Source organism: Phallusia mammillata, chromosome 4 (genome assembly GCF_965637545.1).
Source record: "Phallusia mammillata chromosome 4, kaPhaMamm4.hap1.1, whole genome shotgun sequence".
In the NCBI taxonomy this organism is placed as follows: domain Eukaryota; kingdom Metazoa; phylum Chordata; class Ascidiacea; order Phlebobranchia; family Ascidiidae; genus Phallusia; species Phallusia mammillata.
The window spans coordinates 15,534,675-15,557,968 of record NC_137255.1 but is presented as its reverse complement, the minus strand read 5'-3'; the positions used below and the strand labels follow the sequence as shown (position 1 = coordinate 15,557,968).

Here is a 23,294-nt window from a genome sequence, read left to right as displayed (position 1 = left end):
AAAATATTGGTAATTTTGTCGCATAAACAGAATAGAAGGTTTCTGAAGGATCATAAACAATAAGTTTACTGGCATTTAACAACAATTTTTTTTACTTATTTAATAGGGTTCTACATATTGACCAAGTATTCGGATTGAGCCCGTATCAGACGAGTGAGACATATTTTGGAAAAAGTACCAAATGTTGGCACGCAAGTATATTTTAAAACCAAAATTGTCACGGCGGTGTGTTCGAGTTGGACACCCCTGTTTTAAAGGAATCAACTCTATATTGAAGATTTTTTATGCCTGTTGTCTAGTTAGTCTGCCATTTCTTTCGTCTGTTCCCGTAGCAATTTCTCCGCTGATAACCTTATTACACTCCAATTGTGCAGGTGTTAAAAACACACGCCAAAACAATACAAATTAGTTTGAGTTTATTTCGCTTGGTATTAGAACACATAACTACACAATTGCACGGCACAACCACCAAGCCGAAAAAGCTGATCAGTCGTACATTTTGAAGCGCAAAATAGTGGATGGCATAACCGGTGTACAATCACTAAACGTTCTGCAGCTGTAGCATTTTATCATGTGATATTTAGCGAGAGCTCACCAGAAAGTGATTTTGATCTACGATGAGTTAAACATGACAGGGGTAGCGTTGGTGGAACCGGTAGATGGGGCCAATTTTATGGTAAATAGCAACATTTTGCACGTAAACAAATATTCAGTTTTTTTTACCGAACGATGTCTTTTAAAAACAACAACTTTCATTTAACATGGTTACACAAGAAGGTTACGTTGATTCCCTCTGTACCCAAAATCACACGAACAATAAACCCCAATAAAACTACGGCAAGGTCCACAGAAGCAATAATAAGGTTTTGTTTTCCGTCTGGCAAAGCTCATAGTTTGTCGATCAAAGCAGAAGTTGCGAGAATAAACACAAGATAGTAACAAGTTTATAAAGCTCTTCTGGCAAATTTAATTTTATTCCGACGTTTTGACGTCCTATTCAGGTCGTCTTTATCAGGGTAAATAACATTGAATGTGACTAGTACATAGTGCACGATAAACAAAGGAAAAACGAATGGAACACAAGCAGGTCACTACGCAACGAAAGCACCGCGCAAACGTGATGCTTTCAGCGTGATACCGACACCTGCTTGAAGATTAGGCGCCCAATTATTCGTTATCGCGCGGTGTTTTGGTATCTTATGCCTGGTAGCAATAGCTTATGCACAGGTTATATAGTTTATAAGTAACAGCAATACTTTTCCAAGATTAAGTTTTCCAATACAAACCACGTGATGACGATGACCAATAGGAGAAACAGTTGAACCGTTTACAATTGAGATGGTAATTTTTAAAAAAAACTAGATAACAGGTTTTATTTATCCCAAGAACAGAGATAATAAAAGTTTATGGTAACAAACGTCCACAGTATAGATTTGTTTTTGTTTGGCTTTAAACGCATGTGCATATATACAAACAGGTGGTCATAACCGTAGTTACACACATACCTTGCGTTAGGAATGCCACCCTTAAGCTTTTTGTGATTTCTTTTGATAAACGTCTTAACTCATCAACTTTACAGGGTATTTGCCATACTTTCTAGTACTTAAAACTTAAAATTTTAACTGTATATTTCTGACAAAGTAAAGGTTAACAAAAATTCATATGGTTCGAGCAAGATAATAACAAACAACATGTCTTTGGGTCAAATTAAACCGCACAGTACAAACAGCAAGGTTAAATAACAAAAACGCACCAAAGTAGATTCAGCTAACCACAAATAAAACCACAATCATGACCACATGTGTTTGCAACGATTTTTTCCACAACGGGATCAATCGAGTATATGACGTGCTGTCAGTCACATGCTGTCGCCAAAGTATATAGAATATCACCTTTAAGCTTATATACCCCCATGTTGTTTCATTGTAGGGCAGACGCCACCGCAACCATCTGTTATTGCACGGACGCTGCTGATAAAAACAATACCAGGTTCTCTGTCAGAATCACTTGACATTTCAAACGAGAATGACATAGTGTTGGAGTTTGGATGCCGTTGATAGTTGGACAACAATCGCTTGACCACAAGATGAGCTAAAGTTAAAAAAACGACGATGTGACCAAAAGTTGGGAGAGAAGGGCAGGGACTTGGCCGAATGGTCCGGTGCGTCAAGACACAAAAAAACCCTGATCGGGATTCGTCCCCGGAGTGTCCTGGGTTCGAACGTCGAAAAAAATGTAAGGAAAGAAAGCAGCAACGTTGCAAGCAGCATCACTATTAACTCTTGGGTACAAAGTGAATTACCTTTTCGTTAATGCTTAAAATTCGTTAGTGATTTTTGCATATTTATAGAATATCATTTTGCGCTAAATTGACTGTGTTCCAATCTTTTTCCCAATACAGACAAATTCAAATAAAAGTGTTTAACAATTTAACCGATTTTAAGATTTCACTTCAATACCTGAATCCAAAACATATATCTTAAATAAAACGTTAGTGGGTGATCGGTATCGGTCATCGGGTCGTCTAGAATAGACAACTGCGTGTGCAAACTTTTTGGGATCTTTTCAGTCATCCATCACTTGGACTACTACGGGCAAACTTTCTCGCCTAATGACTCACAGTTATATGCGGGTTTAGTTCCAATTCCGATAATTTCGCGGACAAATTCTAAATGGTCAGTTTGTACGCGTCAAAGGGTAATGTACGAATACTGGCAAGGGCTTTAGTATAATCACTACAAAAGTATGAAAACATATTCTGTATGATTCATTTTTAATTCCATTTGCAGAACATATAGTTACAACTATGTTTTGAAAATAAACAAAAGAATAAATGGAAAACCACTTGCTTCATTTACCTGATCTGAAAAGCTTATAGACCACACAAAAGTTCACAAAATGACTTTTTTTAATACATATAACTGTGATGCGTAAAAATAGGGATAAAAAGAGGCCAAAGACTTTTTTCTTCTTATTTTAAGCGCACAGCCACAGACACAGTAATAACTGCTCACTAATGCCCACGCGTGTTTGCTTTTTATATACTTCCTTTTCGCGCGTTGTATAGATAACAAAATTTTAATCAACAGATAAATTTTTATAAAAATAATAGAAAAATAAAAATGCAGATGAATACAAGGTAAACTACACATGTATATACACATCTTACAAACAAGAATTTCTGATTTTTCAATCAATGGAAGATAATTCAATTTTTTATTACATTGAAGAAGTGTAGTACTAAACATAGAGACCGTGCACTAGTTTAAATCATTATACTTCGAAGAAATGTCAGATAGTTTTTTTCATATCACGATTTTGGCCTAGTCATACAAGCATAGGAGATCTCTTGTTTCTTCGTAATATTGCAAGTACAACACGGGCAATTAACGCCACAAGGACAACTGCAAGATCTACAGAAGCCATGATCAAATTTTGATTGCTGTCCGGCAAGGCCCTTAACTTATCGATCAAAGCAGATGTGGCAAGGATCAACACAGGGTAGATTGTGTAAATGTATCGGCAGTACTTCTCAAAAACGAAGTTTTCCAACACAAACCACGTGATTACAATGACCAATAAAATAGCGAGGGCGACTGTGGAACCGTTGATTACTGATATGTTACCTGCGAACACAACAGTCATGATGTTTTTTAACTGGTTAAAGAACACAATACACAGCACTTGTATATATTCGCTTATAATCGTATATATTATAACTGCAATAGCACAAACAGCTAACTGATTTTTTTTTGCTTTAAATAATTGATATGCAGCAGTGAAGAGAACGCCGATGGGTAATTACCTCGCAAAACGGCTGGTGTAACTCCGAAACTGTCCTCATAGATAATGATATCAGCAAGATTCAAAAGGGTTGCAACAGTGAGCCAAGTGGCCAAAGTACTCAGTCCATTTTGTATCAAAATCCTCATCAACCAAAGTACCACTGCAAACATTGAACGAAAAGTTTACCTCTTATAAAGCCGGCATCAGGACTTATCTAACATTGCAAAACATACTTTTGTTGTTTGCTTCTAAAGCGTCCACGTTATCAGCCACCACTTTGCATGATGTGCCGATAGCAAGATAAACAGACAACACCGCAATGAGCAGAAGCGCAAATGACAGTCCCAAAATTTCCCTGTCAAATGCAAACAACCAGCCAACGGTTGAACCAAACGCCAGGCAGTAACCAAGCCAGAAAATCTGCAACATGTAATAAAACTCATATTAAATTCAACAGCTGAACTCGATGACAAACAACCGGATGTTATTAGTAACACAGTCTTGTTCAATTGTGTAATGCCTAGTTGTATGAGCTGCTAGTTGACTTAATGCAGAAATTTGTACATACCTTGGGTACTAATGTGGGTGTCATCTTAACAGGACTTTTCTCATCCGCAAGACAACACGAAACCAGAATGTAAACGATGCCAGCCAAGTTCCATAAGTATATTATAGGCCATACGATAGCAAATGCAATCCCTTTTGGAGATGCTTGCTGAAAATACTTATCGTCGACGTCTCCGTTGGTGCTAAAGTATAAACCTAACAAAATAAAACAGTTAAGTGACTTTCAAAACGAAGACTTACGCCTACCACATCACAAAGTAAACCAAAGTATTTTATAACAAACATACACACTAAATCACGTACCTTCAATGCCGAACGTATTTAGATATGCAAAGATAAACGATCCAAGGTAGCAGACAAACCCCAACAAGATCAATGCTAACTGTGCTTTGTCCATAGTTACCGCTTGCTAAAATGACTACGTTTCTGTGCTATTCACGTCTGACGCGGTTTCCTTACAACAAGCCAAATCACGCGGTTGTAAGCACTCAAGCGTAGACGTTACATAACCAGACTCGCTGGAGTGGAACCGTCGCAGGCCAATACTCTTTTTCTGCAAACAACTGAGCGCAGCCAAGGTTTTCTTCTTTTTCACAAAACGCACTTGGTCCTTTGTGACATCACAAAGAAATTCTCCCTTAATCGGTGCGTCACTGGACTTAGGATTACATAACATTGGGCAATTATATAACTGTGCCATTATCAGCTGTTTTGGGTTACATAAATTTGGCAAACATTTGTGCTTGTTACATAACAATCGGCGAACCCATTGTGTCATTGTTGACTTAATCTCTGGGGTCTAGTTGGTCTGTCAGTTGTTTCGTCTGTTCCATAACAATTTCTTCGCCGTCACCGTATTAAACTCAGTTTGTGCAGGTTTTAAAGACACGCGCCAACACAATGCAAAGAGGTTGAATATAGTTTATTTCGTTTGGTGAAAGAACACATAGCGACACAATTGCACCGCACAACCACCAAGCCGAAAATAACTAAGCAGGGTTACATTATGAAGCGCAAAATAGTGGATGGCATAACTGGTGAATCATCACCAAACGTTCTGCAGCTACAGCGTTTTATGATAGGAAATGTGGCGGGAGCTCCCCCAGAAAGTGATTTTGATATACGATGAGTTTAACATGACAGGTGTAGCGATGATGGAACAAGTAGAAGGGGCGTTAGTAGATAACCACCCTTGTTTATTATTAGGGTGGGGTTCGAAAGGAAAAGAAAGCACTGAAAAAAACGCCCACAAAAACTAACATGCAGATATTAGGTGAAAATAAGGTGTAAAGTGAAATTACGCTCACTGTTAACTTGTGGGAAGTCCGAATTAAGTTAAACACCATCTAGCTTACTTTGTATCATGAAACAATAATGCCATGTCTCTGTTTTCTGTACACTGCTAATGAAACACGAGCAATGAATGCAATTATAACCACAGATAGGTTAACTGAGGCAATGATCAGATTTTGATTGGCGTCTGGCATGGCTCTTAACTTGTCAGTCAAAGACGATAGAGCAAGTACAAGAACCGGGTAAATTGTGTACATGTAACGGCAGTATTTCTCCACAACGAAGTTTTCCAAGACAAACCAGGCGATGATAATTACCAATAGGATGACAAGAGAAATGGATGAAGCGTCCGCAATCGAAATGCCTAAAACATACAGAAAATTATCCATAATCGTACCACCCTAACATATGCTTTGTTTGCGTTTTTAATCCCTATTGTTGTTGCACATGCACGTACGCACACCGTGTTATGTTTTACTGTACACGTAAAGTTAATCCGCCCCTGGCGTAACGTACCTCTCATTAAAGCAGTTTCCTCTGCGTAACTGTAATCGTAAATAATCAGCTGAGTCAGATTCAAAAGAGTTGCAACGGTCAGCCAAGTCGCATACAAACTCAATCCGTTTTGAACCAAAATTCTCATCAACCAAAGAACAACTGTAAACATATAAAGATGTTTCACTTAATTTGATGTTGCAATTAAAAAAACTATTGCCTGTTGACTGTTACCTTTGTTATTCTTTTCCAGGATTTTCGCATTGTCACTCACAGTTTTCAACGAGATACCAACGGCGGCGTAAGCAGAAAGCGCAGAAAACAAGAGAAGTGCAAACGAGAGGCTGATAATTTCTCGGTCGAATGAAAACAGCCAACACATAGCAGATACAAATGTTATGGAGTGACTGATTAAGAATGTCTGAAATTGAAAGTTAGCCAGTCAATTTGTATTAAACATCCGACTTCGTTTTGTACAAACCTTAGGAACGAGTGAAGGTGTTATTTTCACTGGACTTTTTCAGGGTAAATAACACTGAATGTGACTAGTACAGTGCACGATAAACAAAGGAAAAACGAACGGAACGCAAGCACGTCACTACGCAACGAAAGCACCGCGCGAAACGTGATGCTTTCAGCGTGCTACCGACACCTGCTTGAAGATTAGGCGCCCAATTATTCGTTATCGCGAGGTGTTTTGGTATCTTATGCCTGGTAGCAATAGCTTATGTACAGGGTATATAGTTTATAAGTAACGGCAATACTTTTACAAGATTAAGTTTTCCAATACAAACCACGTGATGATGATGACCAATAGGAGAAACAGTTGAACCGTTTACAATTGAGATGGTAATTTAAAAAAAAACTAGATTACAGGTTTTATTTATTCCAACAACAGAGATAATAAAAGTTTATGGTAACAAACATCCACAGTATAGCTTTGTTTTTGTTTGGCTTTAAACGCATGTGAATATATACAAACAGATGGTCATAACCGTAGTTACACACATACCTTGCGTTAGTAATGCCACCCTTAAGCTTTTTGTGATTTCTTTTGATAAACGTCTTAACTCATCAACTTTAAAGGGTATTTGCCATACTTTCTAGTACTTAAAACTTAAAATTTGAACTGTATATTTCTTACAAAGTAAAGGTTAACAAAAATTCATATGTTTCGAGCAAGATAATAACAAAACAACATGTCGTTGGGGCAAACGAAACCGCACAGTACAAACAGCAAGGTTAAATAACAAAAACGCACCAAAGTAGATTCAGATAACCACAAATAAAACCACAATCATGACCACATGTGTTTGCAACGATTTTTTCCTCAACGGGATAAATCGAGTATATGACGTGCTGTCAGTCACATGCTGTTGCCAAAGTATATAGAATATCACCTTTGAGCTTATATATACCTATGTTGTTTTATTGTAGGACAGACGCCACCGCAACTATCTGTTATTGCACGGACGCTGGTGAGAAAAACAATACCAGGTTCTCTGTCAGAATCACTTGATTTCAAACGAGCATGACATAGTGTTGGAGTTGATAGTTGGACAAAAATCGCTTGACCACAAGAGAAGCTAAAGTTAAAAAAAACGACGATGTGACCAAAAATTGGGAGAGAAGGGCAGGAACTTGGCCGAATGGTCCGGTGCGTTAAGACACAAAAAACCCTGATCGGGATTCGTCCCCGGAGTGTCCTGGGTTCGAGCCTCGAAAAAAATATAAGGAAAGAAAGCAGCAACGTTGCAAGCAGCATCACTATTAACTCTTGGGTACAAAGTGAATTACCTTTTCGTTAATGCTTAAAATTCGTTAGTGATTTTTGCACATTTATAGAGTATCATTTTGCGCTAAATTGACTGTTCCAATCTTTTTCCCAATACAGATAAATTCAAATAAAAGTGTTTAACAATTTAACCGATTTTAAGATTTCACTTCAATACTTAAATCCAAAACATATATCTTAAATAAAACGTTAGTGGGTAATCGTTATCGGTCATCGGGTCGTCTAGAGCAGGGGTCGGCAACCTTTTTTGCACTGCGGACCGTTTTTGAAACTACAATTTTATCGCGGACCGGTCTTAAAAACAAACTGCAAATATTTAGCAATAAAAACGCTTAAATTAGTTTGTCATCCCCGGAATACATAGGCAAAATGTTTTAAACCATTTAACCTGAAAAATTATACGACCCGGTAACGAACTCCTCGAGGACCGGCCACCGGGCCGCGGACCGGCGGTTGCCGACCACTGGTCTAGAAGAGGAGACAACTGCACGTGTGCAAACTTTTTGGGATCTTTTCAGTCATCCATCACTTGGACTACTACGGGCAAACTTTCTCGCCTAATGACTTACAGTTATATGCTAGTTTAGTTCAAATTCCGATAATTTCGCGGACTAATTCTAAATCAGCGGTTCCCAAACTGGGGTCCGCGGTCCTTTAGGGGTCCGTGAGGCAAATTTGGGGGGACCGCGAAGCGGTTGAAGTAATTCTATAATCCTATTTGGCGTCAGTTTGTGCCACTAAATAGGTTTAAATCAAAGTAGAATTGAGAATCGACTGTCTCCATTGCTAAACAATGGCCTTTATTGAATGACAACTATCAAAAATGCAATTGTTCGCTCACAATCCTAATGTTTTTTTGTCCTGTTTGTGATGTCATATGCTGTCTTTGGATGATTGTTATGCGCAATTTTGCATAACTAGCTAAAATCCTGCAATCAACTTTCGTTTTTATGAAATACACATTTAGGCTTGCCCTCGAAATAATGGACCGCGAGCCTTTGAAATAATGGCAAAGGGACCGTTTTGAAAAAAATATGAAAAAGTTTGGGAACCACTGTTCTAAATGGTCAGTTTGTACGCGTCAAAGTGTAATGTACGAATACTGGCCAATGGCTTTAGTATAATCACTACAAAAGTATGAAAAAATATTCTGTATGTTTCATTTTTAATTCCATTTGCAGAACATATAACTTAGTTACAACTAAGTTTTGAAAATAAACAAAAGAATAAATGGAAAACCACTTGCTTCATTTACCTGATCTGAAATCAGCTTATAGACCACACAAAATTTCACAAAATGACTTTTTTTAATACATATAACTGTGATGCGTAAAAATAGGGATAAAACGAGGCCAAAGACTTTTTTCTTCTTATTTTAAGCGCACAGACACGGTAATAACTGCTCACTAATGCCCACGCGTGTTTGCTTTTATATACTTCCTTTTCGCGCGTTGTATAGATAACAAAATTGTAATCAACAGATACACTTTTATAAAAATAATAGAAAAATAAAAATGCAGATCAATACAAGGTAAAATGCACATGCTTACAAACACGAATTTCTGATTTTTCAATCAATGGAAGATAATTCAATTTTTTATTACATTGAAGTGTAGTACTAAACATAGAGACAGTGCACTAGTTTAAGTCATTATACTTCGAAGAAATGTCAGATAGTTTTTTTCATATCACGATTTTGGCCTAGTCATACAAGCATAGGAGATCTCTTGTTTCTTCGTAATATTGCAAGTACAACACGGGCAATTAACGCCACAAGGACAACTGCAAGATCTACAGAAGCCATGATCAAATTTTGATTGCTGTCCGGCAAGGCCCTTAACTTATCGATCAAAGCAGATGTGGCAAGGATCAACACAGGGTAGATTGTGTAAATGTATCGGCAGTACTTCTCAAAAACGAAGTTTTCCAGCACAAACCACGTGATTACAATGACCAGTAGAATAGCGAGGGAGACAGTGGAACCATTGATTACTGATATGTTACCTGCAAATATAACAGTGATGATGTACTTTTGACTGGTTAATGAACACAATACACATAGTATGTCTATATTCGCTAACTGCAATAACACAATCAGCAACCTGTTTTTTGCTTTAAATAATTGATATGCAACAGTGAAGCAAACGCCAATGGATAATTACCTCGCAAAACGGCGGGTGTAACTCCGAAACTGTCTTCATAGATAATAATATCAGCAAGGTTCAAAAGGGTCGCAACAGTCAACCAAGTGGCCAACGTACTCAGTCCATTTTGTATCAAAATCCTCATCAACCAAAGTACCACTGCAATATTGAAATAAAGGTTTACCTCTTATAAAGTCGACATTATGACTCATCTAATGTTGCAAAACATACCTTTGTTGTTTGCTTCTAAAGCGTCCACGTTATCAGCCACCACTTTGCATGATGTGCCGATAGCAAGATAAACAGACAACACTGCAATGAGGAGAAGTGCAAATGACAGTCCCAAAATTTCCCTGTCAAATGCAAACAACCAGCCAACGGTTGAACCAAACGCCAGGCAGTAACCAAGCCAGAAAATCTGCAGCATGTAATAAAACTGGTATTGAAAGCAACAGCTGAACTCGATGACAAACAACCGGATGTCATTAGTAACACAGTCTTGTTCAATTGTGTAATGCCCAGTTGTATGAGCTGCTAGTTGACTTAATGCAGAAATGTGTACATACCTTGGGTACTAATGTGGGTGTCATCTTAACAGGACTTTTCTCATCCGCAAGACAACACGAAACCAGAATGTAAACGATGCCAGCCAAGTTCCATAAGTATATTATAGGCCATACGATGGCAAATGCAATCGCTTTTGGAGATGCTTGCTGAAAATACTTATTATCCACGTCGCCATTGGTGCTAAAGTATAGACCTAAATAAAAAAAAACAGTTAATTAAAACAACTTTTTAAACCTAAGTCTAGCACAACATAGAGAAGTGGTTCTCAACCTATCGTGGGCCGTGGTCCCCTAAAAGTAACTTTTTGGCCTCGTGCCCCCCTTCATGTAACCATGTAAGTCCTGCGGATCCCCTTAAAAATGTAAACGACAAACTCGTGTTGGAATTCGACACTAAAGAGTAAATAAGATCCGTAATCGTGAAAAACCTTAATATATCAAATAATATGAGAAATGGTCGATAAAATTAGGAAAAAAAGTCATTTGCATCGCACATTTCGTCATGCGCATTAAACAATAAAATGCATTTTAGTGGGTGTTTCTGTTGAATCTACACCCCCTGGGGGACCATGGGTCCTGGTTGATAGCCACTGCCATATAGAGTAAACCAAAGTATCTCATAACAAAAATACAAAATTACGTACCTTCAACTCCAAACGTATTCAGATATGCAAAGATAAACGATCCAAGGTAGCAGACAAACCCCAACAATATCAGAACTAACTGTGCTTTGTCCATAGTTACCGCTTGCTAAAATGACTACGTTTCTGTGTTATACACGTCTGACGCGGCTTCTTTATAACAAGCCAAATCACGCGGCTGTAAGCACTCAAGCGTAGATGTTACATAACCAGACTCGCTGGAGTGGAACCGTCACCGGCCAATATTCGTTTTCTGTAACCTACTCAATACGTGCAGTTGGTTCTTTGGTGACGTCACTATGAAATTCTTTCTTGATCTGTGCGTTGGTCATTTGACTTACGATTACATAAGATTTAGCAATTATGTAACTGTGCTAGTGTCAGTTGTTTTTGGTTGCATAAATTTGGCAAACATTTGTGCTTGTTACGTAAGAATTAAAAAAAAAATCATTGTGTCATTGTTGACTTTACACGACATATCAATTAGGGGAAAAATAGCTATGGTTTTAAAAGAAACAACTCTATATTGGTGGATATTAATGTTTGGTGTCTAGTTAGTCTGCAATTTTTTAGCCTGTTTCCGTATAATTTTTCCACCGTAACCTCCATTTGTTCAGGTGTTAAAGACACACGCCAAAACAACACAAAGAGGTTAAGTTGAGTTTATTTCGATTGGTGAAAGAACACATAACTACACAATTGCACTGCACAACCACCAAGCCGAAAAAGCTGAGCAGCCTTACATTATGAAGCGCGAAATAGAAATATAGCATGACATAACCAGTGAATCATCACTAAACGCTCTGCAGCTACATCGTTTTATGATAGGATATGTGGCGGGATCCCACCAGAAAGTGATTTTGATCTACGATGAGTTAAACATGACAGGGGTAGCGTTGGTGGAAAAAAGAATGGAACGCAAGCACGTCACACAACGCAACAAACACACCGCGCTAAACGTGTTTCAGCGTGCTACAAGCAACTGCTCAAAGATTAGGGCCCAATCATTCGTTATCACGGTGTTTTCGTTGCGTTGTGTGACGTGCTTGCGTTCCATTCTTTTTTCCTTTGTTTATCGTGCATTGTACAAGTCGCATTTAGTGTTATTTACCTTGATGAAGACGGTCTGTATAGGACAGGGGTCGCCAACCCGCGGCTCCGGAGCCGCATGCGGCTCTTTGATCCCTCTGATGCGGCTCAGTTTTTGAATTTACCAAATGTTGTACATTTGAATAAAAATTATGTGACGATTATGCTGAACACAAAAGTCGAACACGAAAATTGAAGTGCAGTAGCATGACTGTACTCGCTTGTTGTAGTTACCTGCAGGCTGCAACCCCATCTCTATACCATCAAACGTGAAGTCTGAAAGAGGCAAACTGGCGGAGCGCAGGTTAATACGCAATATGAGACAATACTGTTTTTGTTTGCAGTGTGTGTGCGCGCGTAACAATAGCTGTTTGTTAATTGTTACGTTAGAAACGCGTTAACAATAGAATACAAATCTGCAAAAACAGAATATGCAACGCTACGTAAAGTTGTTTCTCTGCTGACGAGACTAGTTTACCAGTGTGTCTAATATGCAATGAAACACTAGCTAAACAACAACAAAAAGTCGAATGTCGTAAGACTAAAAACGTTTTGCATTTTATTTTAAATTTTAAAACGACTTTGTGGCTCCCAGTGTTTTTTTACTTCGTGAAACTGGTCCGAGTGGCTCTTTGAGTAGTAAAGGTTGGCGACCCCTGGTATAGGACGTCGAAACGTCGGAATAATTTTTTTTTAGAAGAGCTCTATAAACTGATATTATGCCTGGCATCAATAGCTTACATACAGGGTATATAGTGTATAAATAACGGCAATACTTTTCCAAGACGAAGTTTTCCAACACAAACCACGTGATGACGATGACCAATAGGATCACAAGAGAAACAGTGGCAGTGGCGTAGCCAGGGAGGGGCCAAAGGGGCCATGGCCCCTCCCAAATTTTCAAAGTTGTACATTGACAAACTTTAATTTTGTGTAGTTTCGTCCTTCATTATTGTGGTTTCTTCTCTTAACTATCAAAGGAATATATAAATTACCAAAAATGACTTTTGTCACCAGGTTGTAGGCCGAAATCCATACTTTTTTTCTTTATGCAGACATGGAATAAATTATTTGGCCCCTCCCAAAATTTTTGGCTGCCTACGCCACTGAACAGTGGAACCGTTTTCAATTGAGATGGTCCCTAAAACGTAACAGGTTTTGTTTATCCCAACTTGTATAGAAGAAAGAACAACGTTTGCATCAACAGAGATAATAAAAGTTTATGGTAACACACGTTCACAATATAGCCTTGTTTATGTTTGGCTTTAAACGCATGTGCATGTTTACAAACAGCTGGTCATAGCAGGTTGTTTGTATGCACGTACTGACTATGGCCGCAGTTACACACATACCTCGCGTTAGGAATGCCAACCTTAAGTTTTTTTTTATGATTTCTATTGGTGAACGTCTTAACTCATAAACTTTGAAGGGCATTTGCCATACTTTCTAGTATTTAACATTTTAACTGTATATTTCTAACACAGTAAAGGTTAACAAAATTTCATGCGGTTCGGGCAACATAATAACAACAAAAAACATGTCTTGGCCGAATGGTCCGGCGCTTCTAAATGGTCAGTTTTTACGCGCCAAGTGTGTGTGGCGCCGCCACCTTGGGTTTGTAAAGCACGGTGGCGGCACAGTGGATATTTCGATTTGTTTGTAGTGGTATCGTACGAAACATAGAAAAAATTGGAACAATTTTGCTTTTAAACAAGCGTACTGGCAAAAAAGCACAAAACGTGCCGAAACTGCAACTTGTTGTGGTTAGGGCTTTGTTTATGCTATGACGTCAAACACACAATGGTTGGCATTGAATGTATGGGCATTATTGTGCACAAATACAATACAATTGTACTGTTATAAATGGTTATTTTAGGTGATACGAGAGCAACAATTTGACGAAACATTTCCTAAACGTTGTTAATCCAATAATAACGTTAAAGCTAAGTGTTTCAAATGAATATTATTTCAATTTTCTTCAGAATATGACGAACTTTACATTCTATTTTCTATAGTTGAAGTGACGTCATAATTTACGTCCGCCACCTTGCATTTTTTTAAAAACTCGGCGCCTATGGTTACAACTATGTTTTGACAAAATAAACAAAAGAATAAATGGAAACCGCGTTCTCCGTTTACCTGATCGCATTTCAGCTTATAGACCACACAAAAGTTCACAAAACGACTTTTTTTCAATACATATAACCAGGTTTTTTTTTAAGGTTTGGTTTGGGTGAAGTAGTTTTAAGAGACCGCAAGTGTTTCATTTAAATACCAAAAAATAGACCGCTGGATATAGACCAAATTTTGGGAAACCGCTGGAGAAATTTGGGGGACCGTTTCGGTCCCCCAAAACACCTTAAAAAAGCACTGCATATAACTTAGATCGTTGCCAAAGACTAAATGATGCGTGAGGCAAACAGTTTTTTTCTATTTTAAGAGCACAGACACGGTAATAACTGCTTACGCGTGTTTACTTGTTAGTTTGTTTCATTTTTATCCCAGGTGGCCGAGCAACGCCTGAAAGAGTCCGCCGTCGAGCTGCCTGTTTTATTGCAAGTCCGTTGATCATTTTTTCGGCTTTAGGAAGTTGGTGACTTCAATTTAGTTCAACCCATCGGATTAGAACCAATCACCTTGTGATCACAAGGCGGTTGCGCTAACCACTCGGTCAACTTTACTTTTTGTATGCTTCCTATTCGCGCGTTTTATAGATAACAAAATTTTATTCAACAGATACATTTCTGGAAAAATAATAGAAAAATAAAACTGCAAGGTAAAATGCACATGCACATCAAATAATAATTTCTGATTTTTACAATAAGTGGAAGATAATTTAAGTCTTCATCACATTGAAGAAGTATGGTAGCAAACATAGAAATCGTGCACTGGTTTTAAGTCTAATGACTGCCAGATGTCTGACAAGAAGTCTCAAATAGATTTTTTCATTTCACGTTTTTGGCCTAGTCATACAAGCATAGGTGATCTCTTGTTTCTTCGCAATATTGCAAGAACAACACGGGCAATTAACGCCACAAGGACAACTGCAAGATCTACAGAAGCCATGATCAAATTTTGATTGCTGTCCGGCAAGTCCCTCAACTTGTCGATCAAAGCAGATGTGGCAAGGATCAACACAGGGTAGATTGTGTAAATGTATCGGCAGTACTTCTCAAAAACGAAGTTTTCCAGCACAAACCACGTGATTACAATGACCAATAGAAGAGCGAGAGCGACTGTGGAGCCGTTGACTATTGATATATTACCTGCAAATATAACAGTAACGATGTTTTTTGACTGGTTAATAAACACAATACACATAGTATGTCTATATTTGCTAACTGCAATAACACAAACAGCTAACTGCTTTTTGCTTTAAATAATTGAAATGCAACAGTGAAGCAAACGCCAATGGATACCTCGCAAAACGGCGGGTGTAACTCCGAAACTGTCCTCATAGATAATGATATCAGCAAGGTTCAAAAGGGTTGCAACAGTGAGCCAAGTGGCCAAAGTACTCAGTCCATTTTGTATCAAAATCCTCATCAACCAAAGTACCACTGCAAACATTGAACGAAAAGTTTACCTCTTATAAAGCCGGTATCAGGACTTATCTAACATTGCAAAACATACTTTTGTTGTTTGCTTGTAAAGCGTCCACATTATCAGCCACCACTTTGCATGATGTGCCGATAGCAAGATAAACTGACAACACTGCAATGAGGAGAAGCGCAAATGACAGTCCCAAAATTTCCCTGTCAAATGCAAACAACCAGCCAACGGTTGAACCAAACGCCAGGCAGTAACCAAGCCAGAAAATCTGCAACATGTAATAAAACCAGGGAGTCGAACCGGAACTGAACCCGAACCCGCGAACCGGTTTGAGCGGTTAATTTCATTAAACCCGAACCGAACCCGAACCGCTAATTACGATTTTCTAAAAACCCGAACCGGAGTTGAACCCTATATTTTGTTTGGCGTTGGACCCGAACCGGAACTGAACCAGTAAAAAATGCAGTCTGTTTTATATTTTGTGATTTTTTTTCAAAACAGCGCACTTAAGAATACGCGAGATAGCACTTATTGGGCGTGTCAAAAATAACAGTGCACGGTCAAAAATCTTGTGGGGTTTGATAAGGCCAGGAAGATGATTGGTAGAATTAAATTGAAACGAATGAAAATTTGAACCGGTTTAAAAACCGCAAACCGGTTCGGACCGGACAATTTGCCCAAACCGGAACCAAACCCGAACCCGAAAATACACATTTTTAAAAACCGGAACCGAACCCGAACCCTTAAAAACAAAACGAAGTGAACCCGAACCGAATCTGAACCCGTATGACAAGCGGTTCGACTCCCTGAATAAAACTCATATTAAATTCAACAGCTGAACTCGATGACAAACAACCGGATGTCATTAGTAACACAGTCTTGTTCAATTGTGTAATGCCCAGTTGTATGAGCTGCTAGTTGACTTAATGCAGAAATTTGTACATACCTTGGGTACTAATGTGGGTGTCATCTTAACAGGACTTTTCTCATCCGCAAGACAACACGAAACCAGAATGTAAACGATGCCAGCCAAGTTCCATAAGTATATTATAGGTCAGGGGTGGGCAAACTTTTCAGCGCAAGGGCCGCATTCAAAAGTTCTTAATCTTATGGGGCCGCATTGTATTTCACCAACGGCCCCCCAATTGCTTGCTTGTTTTTTTTTTAATAACTGGTGTAAAGAATTAGGTTTATATCAAGTATATACCATTCAAAGTTGCTTAAAATGCTCATATTAATAATTTCTGACTTGGTGCATAAGTTTAACTGAACGAAGCTAACTGTTTATGACGTCATAATCGGTATTGTGACGATTGCGGAGCCTGTTTATTCGCATTGTTTGCAGACAATAGGCGGATAAAAAGCCTGGCGCATGTGGTTCTTAGGATGGTAATCTTTTTTCAGTCTCACGAAATCTGTTTTTAGCAGTTTGAAAATCAAAATATTTGGCAAAATAGTTTTAGTTACGTCACGGCAGCCAGTACATGTATTTTAACATACATGGTCACGGCCGCACAAACTCGTCTACGCGGCCGCATGTGGCCGTACGGCCGCAGGTTGTGTACCCCTGATTTAGCTCAAAATATTAACAGAGTATATTTTCAGCTATGTGCAAATACGTTTGTTGTCACTTTGTTTGCACAAACATTGGTTGAAACGCTACAATTAAATAAAAAAATAAAGCATTTGTTGAAAACATAGCATTTGTTGCAACATAGGCTGCACCACGTTTTTTTGTTAATAAATTCCTTGCGCCAACATTAAACAAAGCGAGCCGCTTTTAGTATCCATCTTAAGTGTCGTGGTCTGTGTTAATGATTCTAAACCCGTGTTTAATGTCCGTTTGCAATGTACTGCAACGACCTAAACTTGATCCAAAGTGACCAAAGTTTTGGCGTCAACAGTACAAAGTGGGCTGTATTTGAAAACGTGAATGGCTTTTACTTTTATCGAACGAAGAAATTGTTTCAAGTGAATATTTGCATGATAACGTGTCAGAAACAGCAGACCAATTCACGTAAACACCCCCGGTATTTTTCAAAACTACGCCTGTGGTTATAATACTACTCAGCGTTGCTCGGAAACTTTCTCTTTAAAATTTCCCAACATTTGGCGGGCCGCATGAACTCCTTTGCCGGGCCGCATGCGGCCCGCGGGCCGTAGTTTGCCCACCCCTGTTATAGGCCATACGATAGCAAATGCAATCCCTTTTGGAGATGCTTGCTGAAAATACTTATCGTCGACGTCTCCGTTGGTGCTAAAGTATAAACCTAACAAAATAAAACAGTTAAGTGACTTTCAAAACGAAGACTTAACGCCTACCACATCACAAAGTAAACTAAAGTATTTTATAACAAACATACACACTAAATCACGTACCTTCAATGCCGAACGTATTTAGATATGCAAAGACAAACGATCCAAGGTAGCAGACAAACCCCAACAAGATCAATGCTAACTGTGCTTTGTCCATAGTTACCGCTTGCTAAAATGACTACGTTTCTGTGCTATTCACGTCTGACGCGGTTTCCTTACAACAAGCCAAATCACGCGGTTGTAAGCACTCAAGCGTAGACGTTACATAACCAGACTCGCTGGAGTGGAACCGTCGCAGGCCAATACTCTTTTTCTGCAAACAACTGAGCGCAGCCAAGGTTTTCTTCTTTTTCACAAAACGCACTTGGTCCTTTGTGACATCACAAAGAAATTCTCCCTTAATCGGTGCGTCACTGGACTTAGGATTACATAACATTGGGCAATTATATAACTGTGCCATTATCAGCTGTTTTGGGTTACATAAATTTGGCAAACATTTGTGCTTGTTACATAACAATCGGCGAACCCATTGTGTCAGTGTTGACTTAATCTCTGGGGTCTAGTTGGTCTGTCAGTTGTTTCGTCTGTTCCATAACAATTTCTTCGCCGTCACCGTATTAAACTCAGTTTGTGCAGGTTTTAAAGACACTCGCCAACACAATGCAAAGAGGTTGAATATAGTTTATTTTGTTTGGTGAAAGAACACATAGCGACACAATTGCACCGCACAACCACCAGGGTTACATTATGAAGCGCGAAATAGTGGATGGCATAACTGGTGAATCATCACCAAACGTTCTGCAGCTACAGCGTTATATATGATAGGAAATGTGGCGGGAGCTCCCCAGAAAGTGATTTTGATCTACGATGAGTTTAACATGACAGGTGTAGCGATGATGGAACAAGTAGAAGGGGCGTTAGTAGCTAACCACCCTTGTTTAGAATTAGGGTGGGGGTATGCCCACAAAAACTAACATGCAGGTGGGGTACGCCCACAAAAACTGACATGCAGATATTAGGTGAAAATAAGGTGTAAAGTGAAATTACGCTCACTGTTTACTTGTGGGAAGTCCGAATTAAGTTAAACACCATCTAGCTTACTTTGTATCATGAAACAATAATGCCATGTCTCTGTTTTCTGTACACTGCTAATGAAACACGAGCAATGAATGCAATTATAACCACAGATAGGTTAACTGAGGCAACGATCAGATTTTGATTGGCGTCTGGCATGGCTCTTAACTTGTCAGTCAAAGACGATAGAGCAAGTACAAGAACCGGGTAAATTGTGTACATGTAACGGCAGTATTTCTCCACAACGAAATTTTCCAAGACAAACCAGGCGATGACAATTACCAATAGGGTGACAAGAGAAATGGATGAAGCGTCCGCGATCGAAATGCCTAAAACATACAGAAAATTATCCATAATCGTACCACCCTAACATATGCTTTGTTTGCATTTTTAATCCCTATTGTTGTTGCACATGCACGTACGTACACCGTGTTATGTTTTACTGTACACGTAAAGTTAATACGCCCCTGGTGTAACGTACCTCTCATTACAGCAGTTTCCTCTGCGTAACTGTAATCATAAATAATCAGCTGAGTCAGATTCAAAAGAGTTGCAACGGTCAGCCAAGTCGCATACAAACTCAATCCGTTTTGAACCAAAATTCTCATCAACCAAAGAACAACTGTAAACATATAAAGAGGTTTCACTTAATTTGATGTTGCAATTAAAAAACTATTGCCTGTTGACTGTTACCTTTGTTATTCTTTTCCAGGATTTTTGCATTGTCACTCACAGTTTTCAACGAGATACCAACGGCGGCGTAAGCAGAAAGCGCAGAAAACAAGAGAAGTGCAAACGAGAGGCTGATAATTTCTCGGTCGAATGAAAACAGCCAACACATAGCAGATGCAAATGTTATGGAGTGACAGATTAAGAATGTCTAAAATTGAAAGTTAGCCAGTCAATTTGTATTAAACATCCGACTTCGTTTTGTACAAACCTTAGGAACGAGTGTAGGTGTTATTTTCACTGGACTTTTTTCCACAGGAAGACAACAAGATACAACGATGTAAACAAGACCGATAAGGTTCCACAGGTATATAATTGGCCATATTATAGTGAAAACAATTGGTTGTGGTGCTATCTGATTGGCGTATTTTCCACCTAGGACCTCGATGGGGTTGTAGAATAATCCTAAAAAGGTAAAGGTTTATGCTAATGCCGACATAAATGAACTCAAAATTAAAATAAAATTAAGGAGATTGAAGAGCCAAGTTATTTCTAACGTGTAACGAAATACGAACCCACCTTGAAATCCAACCGAGTTCAGATAAGAAATCACCAATGCCACCACAAAAACAATAAATGCCACAAACACCAAGGCAACTTGCACTTTCCTCATTTCTTTGTGTCCTTATTCCTTCAGTAAACTCGCACAAATAAGACGTTATAACTGGCCGAACATGTTACATAACTTCTGTAACGAGTATGTCGTGACGTAGTGACTGATGTCCTTTTTCCATGACATTTCACTTACTTGCTATATGACGATTCTCGTCAATTTTGCTCGTATGTCCAAAAAAGCATTCTGCTGAGAAGCCCTTTAATGTGTCATTATGTTGACAGTTTTTTAAAGCACGTAAGAAAGACGTTTTTTTAATTTTCTGCGAACTTTCAGGAAACACGTTTATTTTTTTAATCAACTGTTTATTTTTTCAATCTACGCCAATACAACAAATAAATCATATGTTTAAGTGAAAATAGTAGCCTACATACCTGAATTATGTACAATTTTATGCTAAATAACATATTGATCGTAATGATTTGCACGCAAATAAATAATTATTGAATTTTTTTTCTTACTGAACGATGTCTTTTTAAAAGTTGTGTACGTATAAAGTTGTGTAGGCATGAAAAACAAAACAAAACACTTATTTTGTCCACATGAAAAGAAACAACTTTCATTTAACATGTTTACACAAGAAGACGTTGATTTCTTCTGTACACTGCCAAAATCACACGAACAATAAACGCAACTAAAACTACGGCAAGGTCCACAGAAGCAATAATAAGGTTTTGTTTTCCATTCGGCAAAGCTCTTAGTTTGTCGATCAAAGCAGAAGTTGCGAGAATAAACACAGGGTATATAGTGTATAAGTAACGGCAATACTTTTCCAATACAAAGTTTTCCAACACAAACCACGTGATGACGATGACTAATAGGATCACAAGAGAAACAGTGGAGCCGTTTACAATTGAGATGGTCCCTAAAAAGTAAACTGCGTGTAATTTTAAACACTAAATTACAGGTTTTATTTATCCCAACTTGTAGAAGAAAAAAACAACGTTTGCAACAACAGAGATAATAAAAGTTTATGGTAACAAACGTCCACAATATAGCTTTATTTATGTTTGCCTTTTACGCATGTGCATATTTACAAACAGCTGGACATAACAGGTTGTTAATATGCACGTAACTAGCTATAGCCAGTATACGGCCGCAGTTACAAACATACCTCGCTGAACGGCTGCTTCCAATCCAAAACTGTCCTCGTAAATAATAACAACTGCCAGGTTAACTAGAGTAGCAACGGTGAGCCACGTGCCCAAAAGACTAAGTCCATTTTGCACTAAAATCCTCATCAACCAAAACACAACTAAAACAAAAAAGAAAAATGTAGTGAAAAAAGTTTTGTTAGTTGACTAAATGTGTTAGTTTTGTTGGTATACCAATATAGTGATGGCCAATGTTTGGCTCTCACGGACCCGGTCGCGCAGTTATTACTCTGGTTATTATTTCATTCATACAATTGTTTAAATCGCAAAGCGTGGCAAATAAACTATTGGATTGAATTGAAAATGGTACCTTTGTTATCTTTTTCAAGTGCTTCTGCGTTGTCAGCTGCAGCCTTGCATAATGCACCAACGGAAACATAAACCGACAACGCAGCAACAAGGAGAAGTGCAAATGACAGGCCCATGACTTCTCGGTCAAACGCAAACAACCATCCCACAGTTACTATGAATGCTGCACAGTAGCTGATTAGAAACGTCTAAATCGAAAAACAAAATAGATTTATCAAAGCGGTTACGAAAGTTGGAATGTTTTTGTTCAAACCTTGGGTACAAGGCTCGGTGCCATTTTCACTGGACTTTTGGCGACTGGTAGAAAACATGAAACAACGATGTAGATGATTCCAACAAGATTCCAAAAATAGATAATGGGCCAAATGATACCAAAAGCAATAGATTTCGGTGAAACTTGCTGAGCATATTTGTTGTTAAGGTTGCTGAGAGTGTTATAAAAGAGACCTGGTAAAATATTGAAGACAGTTTTATTCACACTATACGGTAAAGTGCACTATTGCAAATACATTTCAAGTGTGTCATCGCATGTAACTCATGTCAACTGTGCCTGGTGACTCAATAAGAGAAGAGCTCACGAGCTAACATCAGTTAATTGTTAAAAATTACTGCAAACACCGTGTACAGGAAATGCATCCTGCATGTCTACAGAAAATTGCGATTACATTACCTTTAAAGATGCCACGACTAATATTTTTCAACTTGGCGCACATTTGTTTATATATGGTGGTTATTTAACCATTACATTTTGAAGGCAAAGCGGTCTAATATTTGTGCGAAATACACCGTTCTTGAAAGCAAAATTCTATACTTCGACGAAACAGCATCATTGACACGTAGTATAAATACATGCAACAAAGCTATACATACCTGGAATTCTTGCTGAGCTCAAATATGAAATCACCAAGGCGATAATATAAATAAAAAAAGCAGCAAAAACTAAGACAATCTGTACTTTGTTCATTTTTCTTTAGCAAAGTGGTCCACAAGACTTGATAAATAATTGTTGTGACTGTACAGACAGATTATATAACCCGCGGTCACAAGCTTAACCTCACGATTCGTGCACAAAGGAACACGTTGTAGCCCTTTTTTTCTTTTCGGCTTTACATAACAATTCGCAAGGGAGCCAATTAAAGTTTGACGATTGAATTAGTCTGGAATGTTCGCT

The 23,294-nt window shown here is 38.4% G+C and overlaps 2 protein-coding genes and 1 pseudogene across 3 annotated transcripts; all 3 read right to left on the bottom strand.

Annotated features, from left to right (window-relative positions):
- Nucleotides 1-2,890: 2,890 nt before the first annotated feature.
- LOC145223515 (uncharacterized) lies at nucleotides 2,891-11,441 on the bottom strand. The gene is made up of 13 exons (XM_080089926.1): nucleotides 11,291-11,441; nucleotides 10,647-10,840; nucleotides 10,312-10,498; nucleotides 10,099-10,239; nucleotides 9,648-9,940; nucleotides 6,376-6,583; nucleotides 6,163-6,303; nucleotides 5,724-6,010; nucleotides 4,657-4,762; nucleotides 4,355-4,548; nucleotides 4,020-4,206; nucleotides 3,806-3,946; nucleotides 2,891-3,626 (listed from the first exon to the last, which is right to left on the bottom strand). The coding sequence occupies exons 1-13, from the start codon at nucleotides 11,382-11,384 to the stop codon at nucleotides 3,328-3,330; spliced, it is 2,472 nt and encodes an 823-aa protein (XP_079946052.1). The 5' UTR covers nucleotides 11,385-11,441; the 3' UTR covers nucleotides 2,891-3,327.
- A 3,651-nt stretch (nucleotides 11,442-15,092) lies between these two features.
- Nucleotides 15,093-18,620, bottom strand: LOC145223812 (uncharacterized; annotated as a pseudogene). The gene is made up of 6 exons (XR_013859507.1): nucleotides 18,308-18,620; nucleotides 18,101-18,198; nucleotides 16,875-16,997; nucleotides 16,010-16,196; nucleotides 15,796-15,936; nucleotides 15,093-15,642 (listed from the first exon to the last, which is right to left on the bottom strand). The product of XR_013859507.1 is annotated as an uncharacterized LOC145223812 (transcript).
- Nucleotides 18,621-18,911: 291 nt separating this feature from the next.
- LOC145223514 (uncharacterized) lies at nucleotides 18,912-23,170 on the bottom strand. Its single transcript, XM_080089925.1, has 11 exons — nucleotides 22,994-23,170; nucleotides 22,377-22,570; nucleotides 22,125-22,311; nucleotides 21,775-21,915; nucleotides 21,236-21,525; nucleotides 20,796-20,859; nucleotides 20,567-20,671; nucleotides 20,259-20,452; nucleotides 20,012-20,198; nucleotides 19,800-19,940; nucleotides 18,912-19,647 (listed from the first exon to the last, which is right to left on the bottom strand). Exons 1-11 carry the CDS (start codon nucleotides 23,085-23,087, stop codon nucleotides 19,352-19,354), a joined length of 1,893 nt encoding a protein of 630 aa, XP_079946051.1. The 5' UTR covers nucleotides 23,088-23,170; the 3' UTR covers nucleotides 18,912-19,351.
- Between the last annotated feature and the right edge of the window lie 124 nt (nucleotides 23,171-23,294).

Bases quoted from the DNA above. Each gene is read 5' to 3' on its own strand.
- LOC145223515 (XM_080089926.1), bottom strand. From the start codon at position 11,384: ATGGACAAAGCACAGTTAGTTCTGATATTGTTGGGGTTTGTCTGCTAC. The intron at 9,941-10,098 runs GTAATTATCCAT...TTATATTTGCAG, and splicing joins TACACCCGCCGTTTTGCGAG to GTAACATATCAGTAATCAAT. The intron at 3,947-4,019 runs GTATGTTTTGCA...CAATGTTTGCAG, and splicing joins TTTAGAAGCAAACAACAAAA to TGGTACTTTGGTTGATGAGG.
- LOC145223514 (XM_080089925.1), bottom strand. From the start codon at position 23,087: ATGAACAAAGTACAGATTGTCTTAGTTTTTGCTGCTTTTTTTATTTAT. The intron at 20,199-20,258 runs GTTTGTACAAAA...TTTCAATTTTAG, and splicing joins CACCTACACTCGTTCCTAAG to ACATTCTTAATCTGTCACTC. The intron at 19,648-19,799 runs GTACGTTACACC...TGTATGTTTTAG, and splicing joins GGAAACTGCTGTAATGAGAG to GCATTTCGATCGCGGACGCT.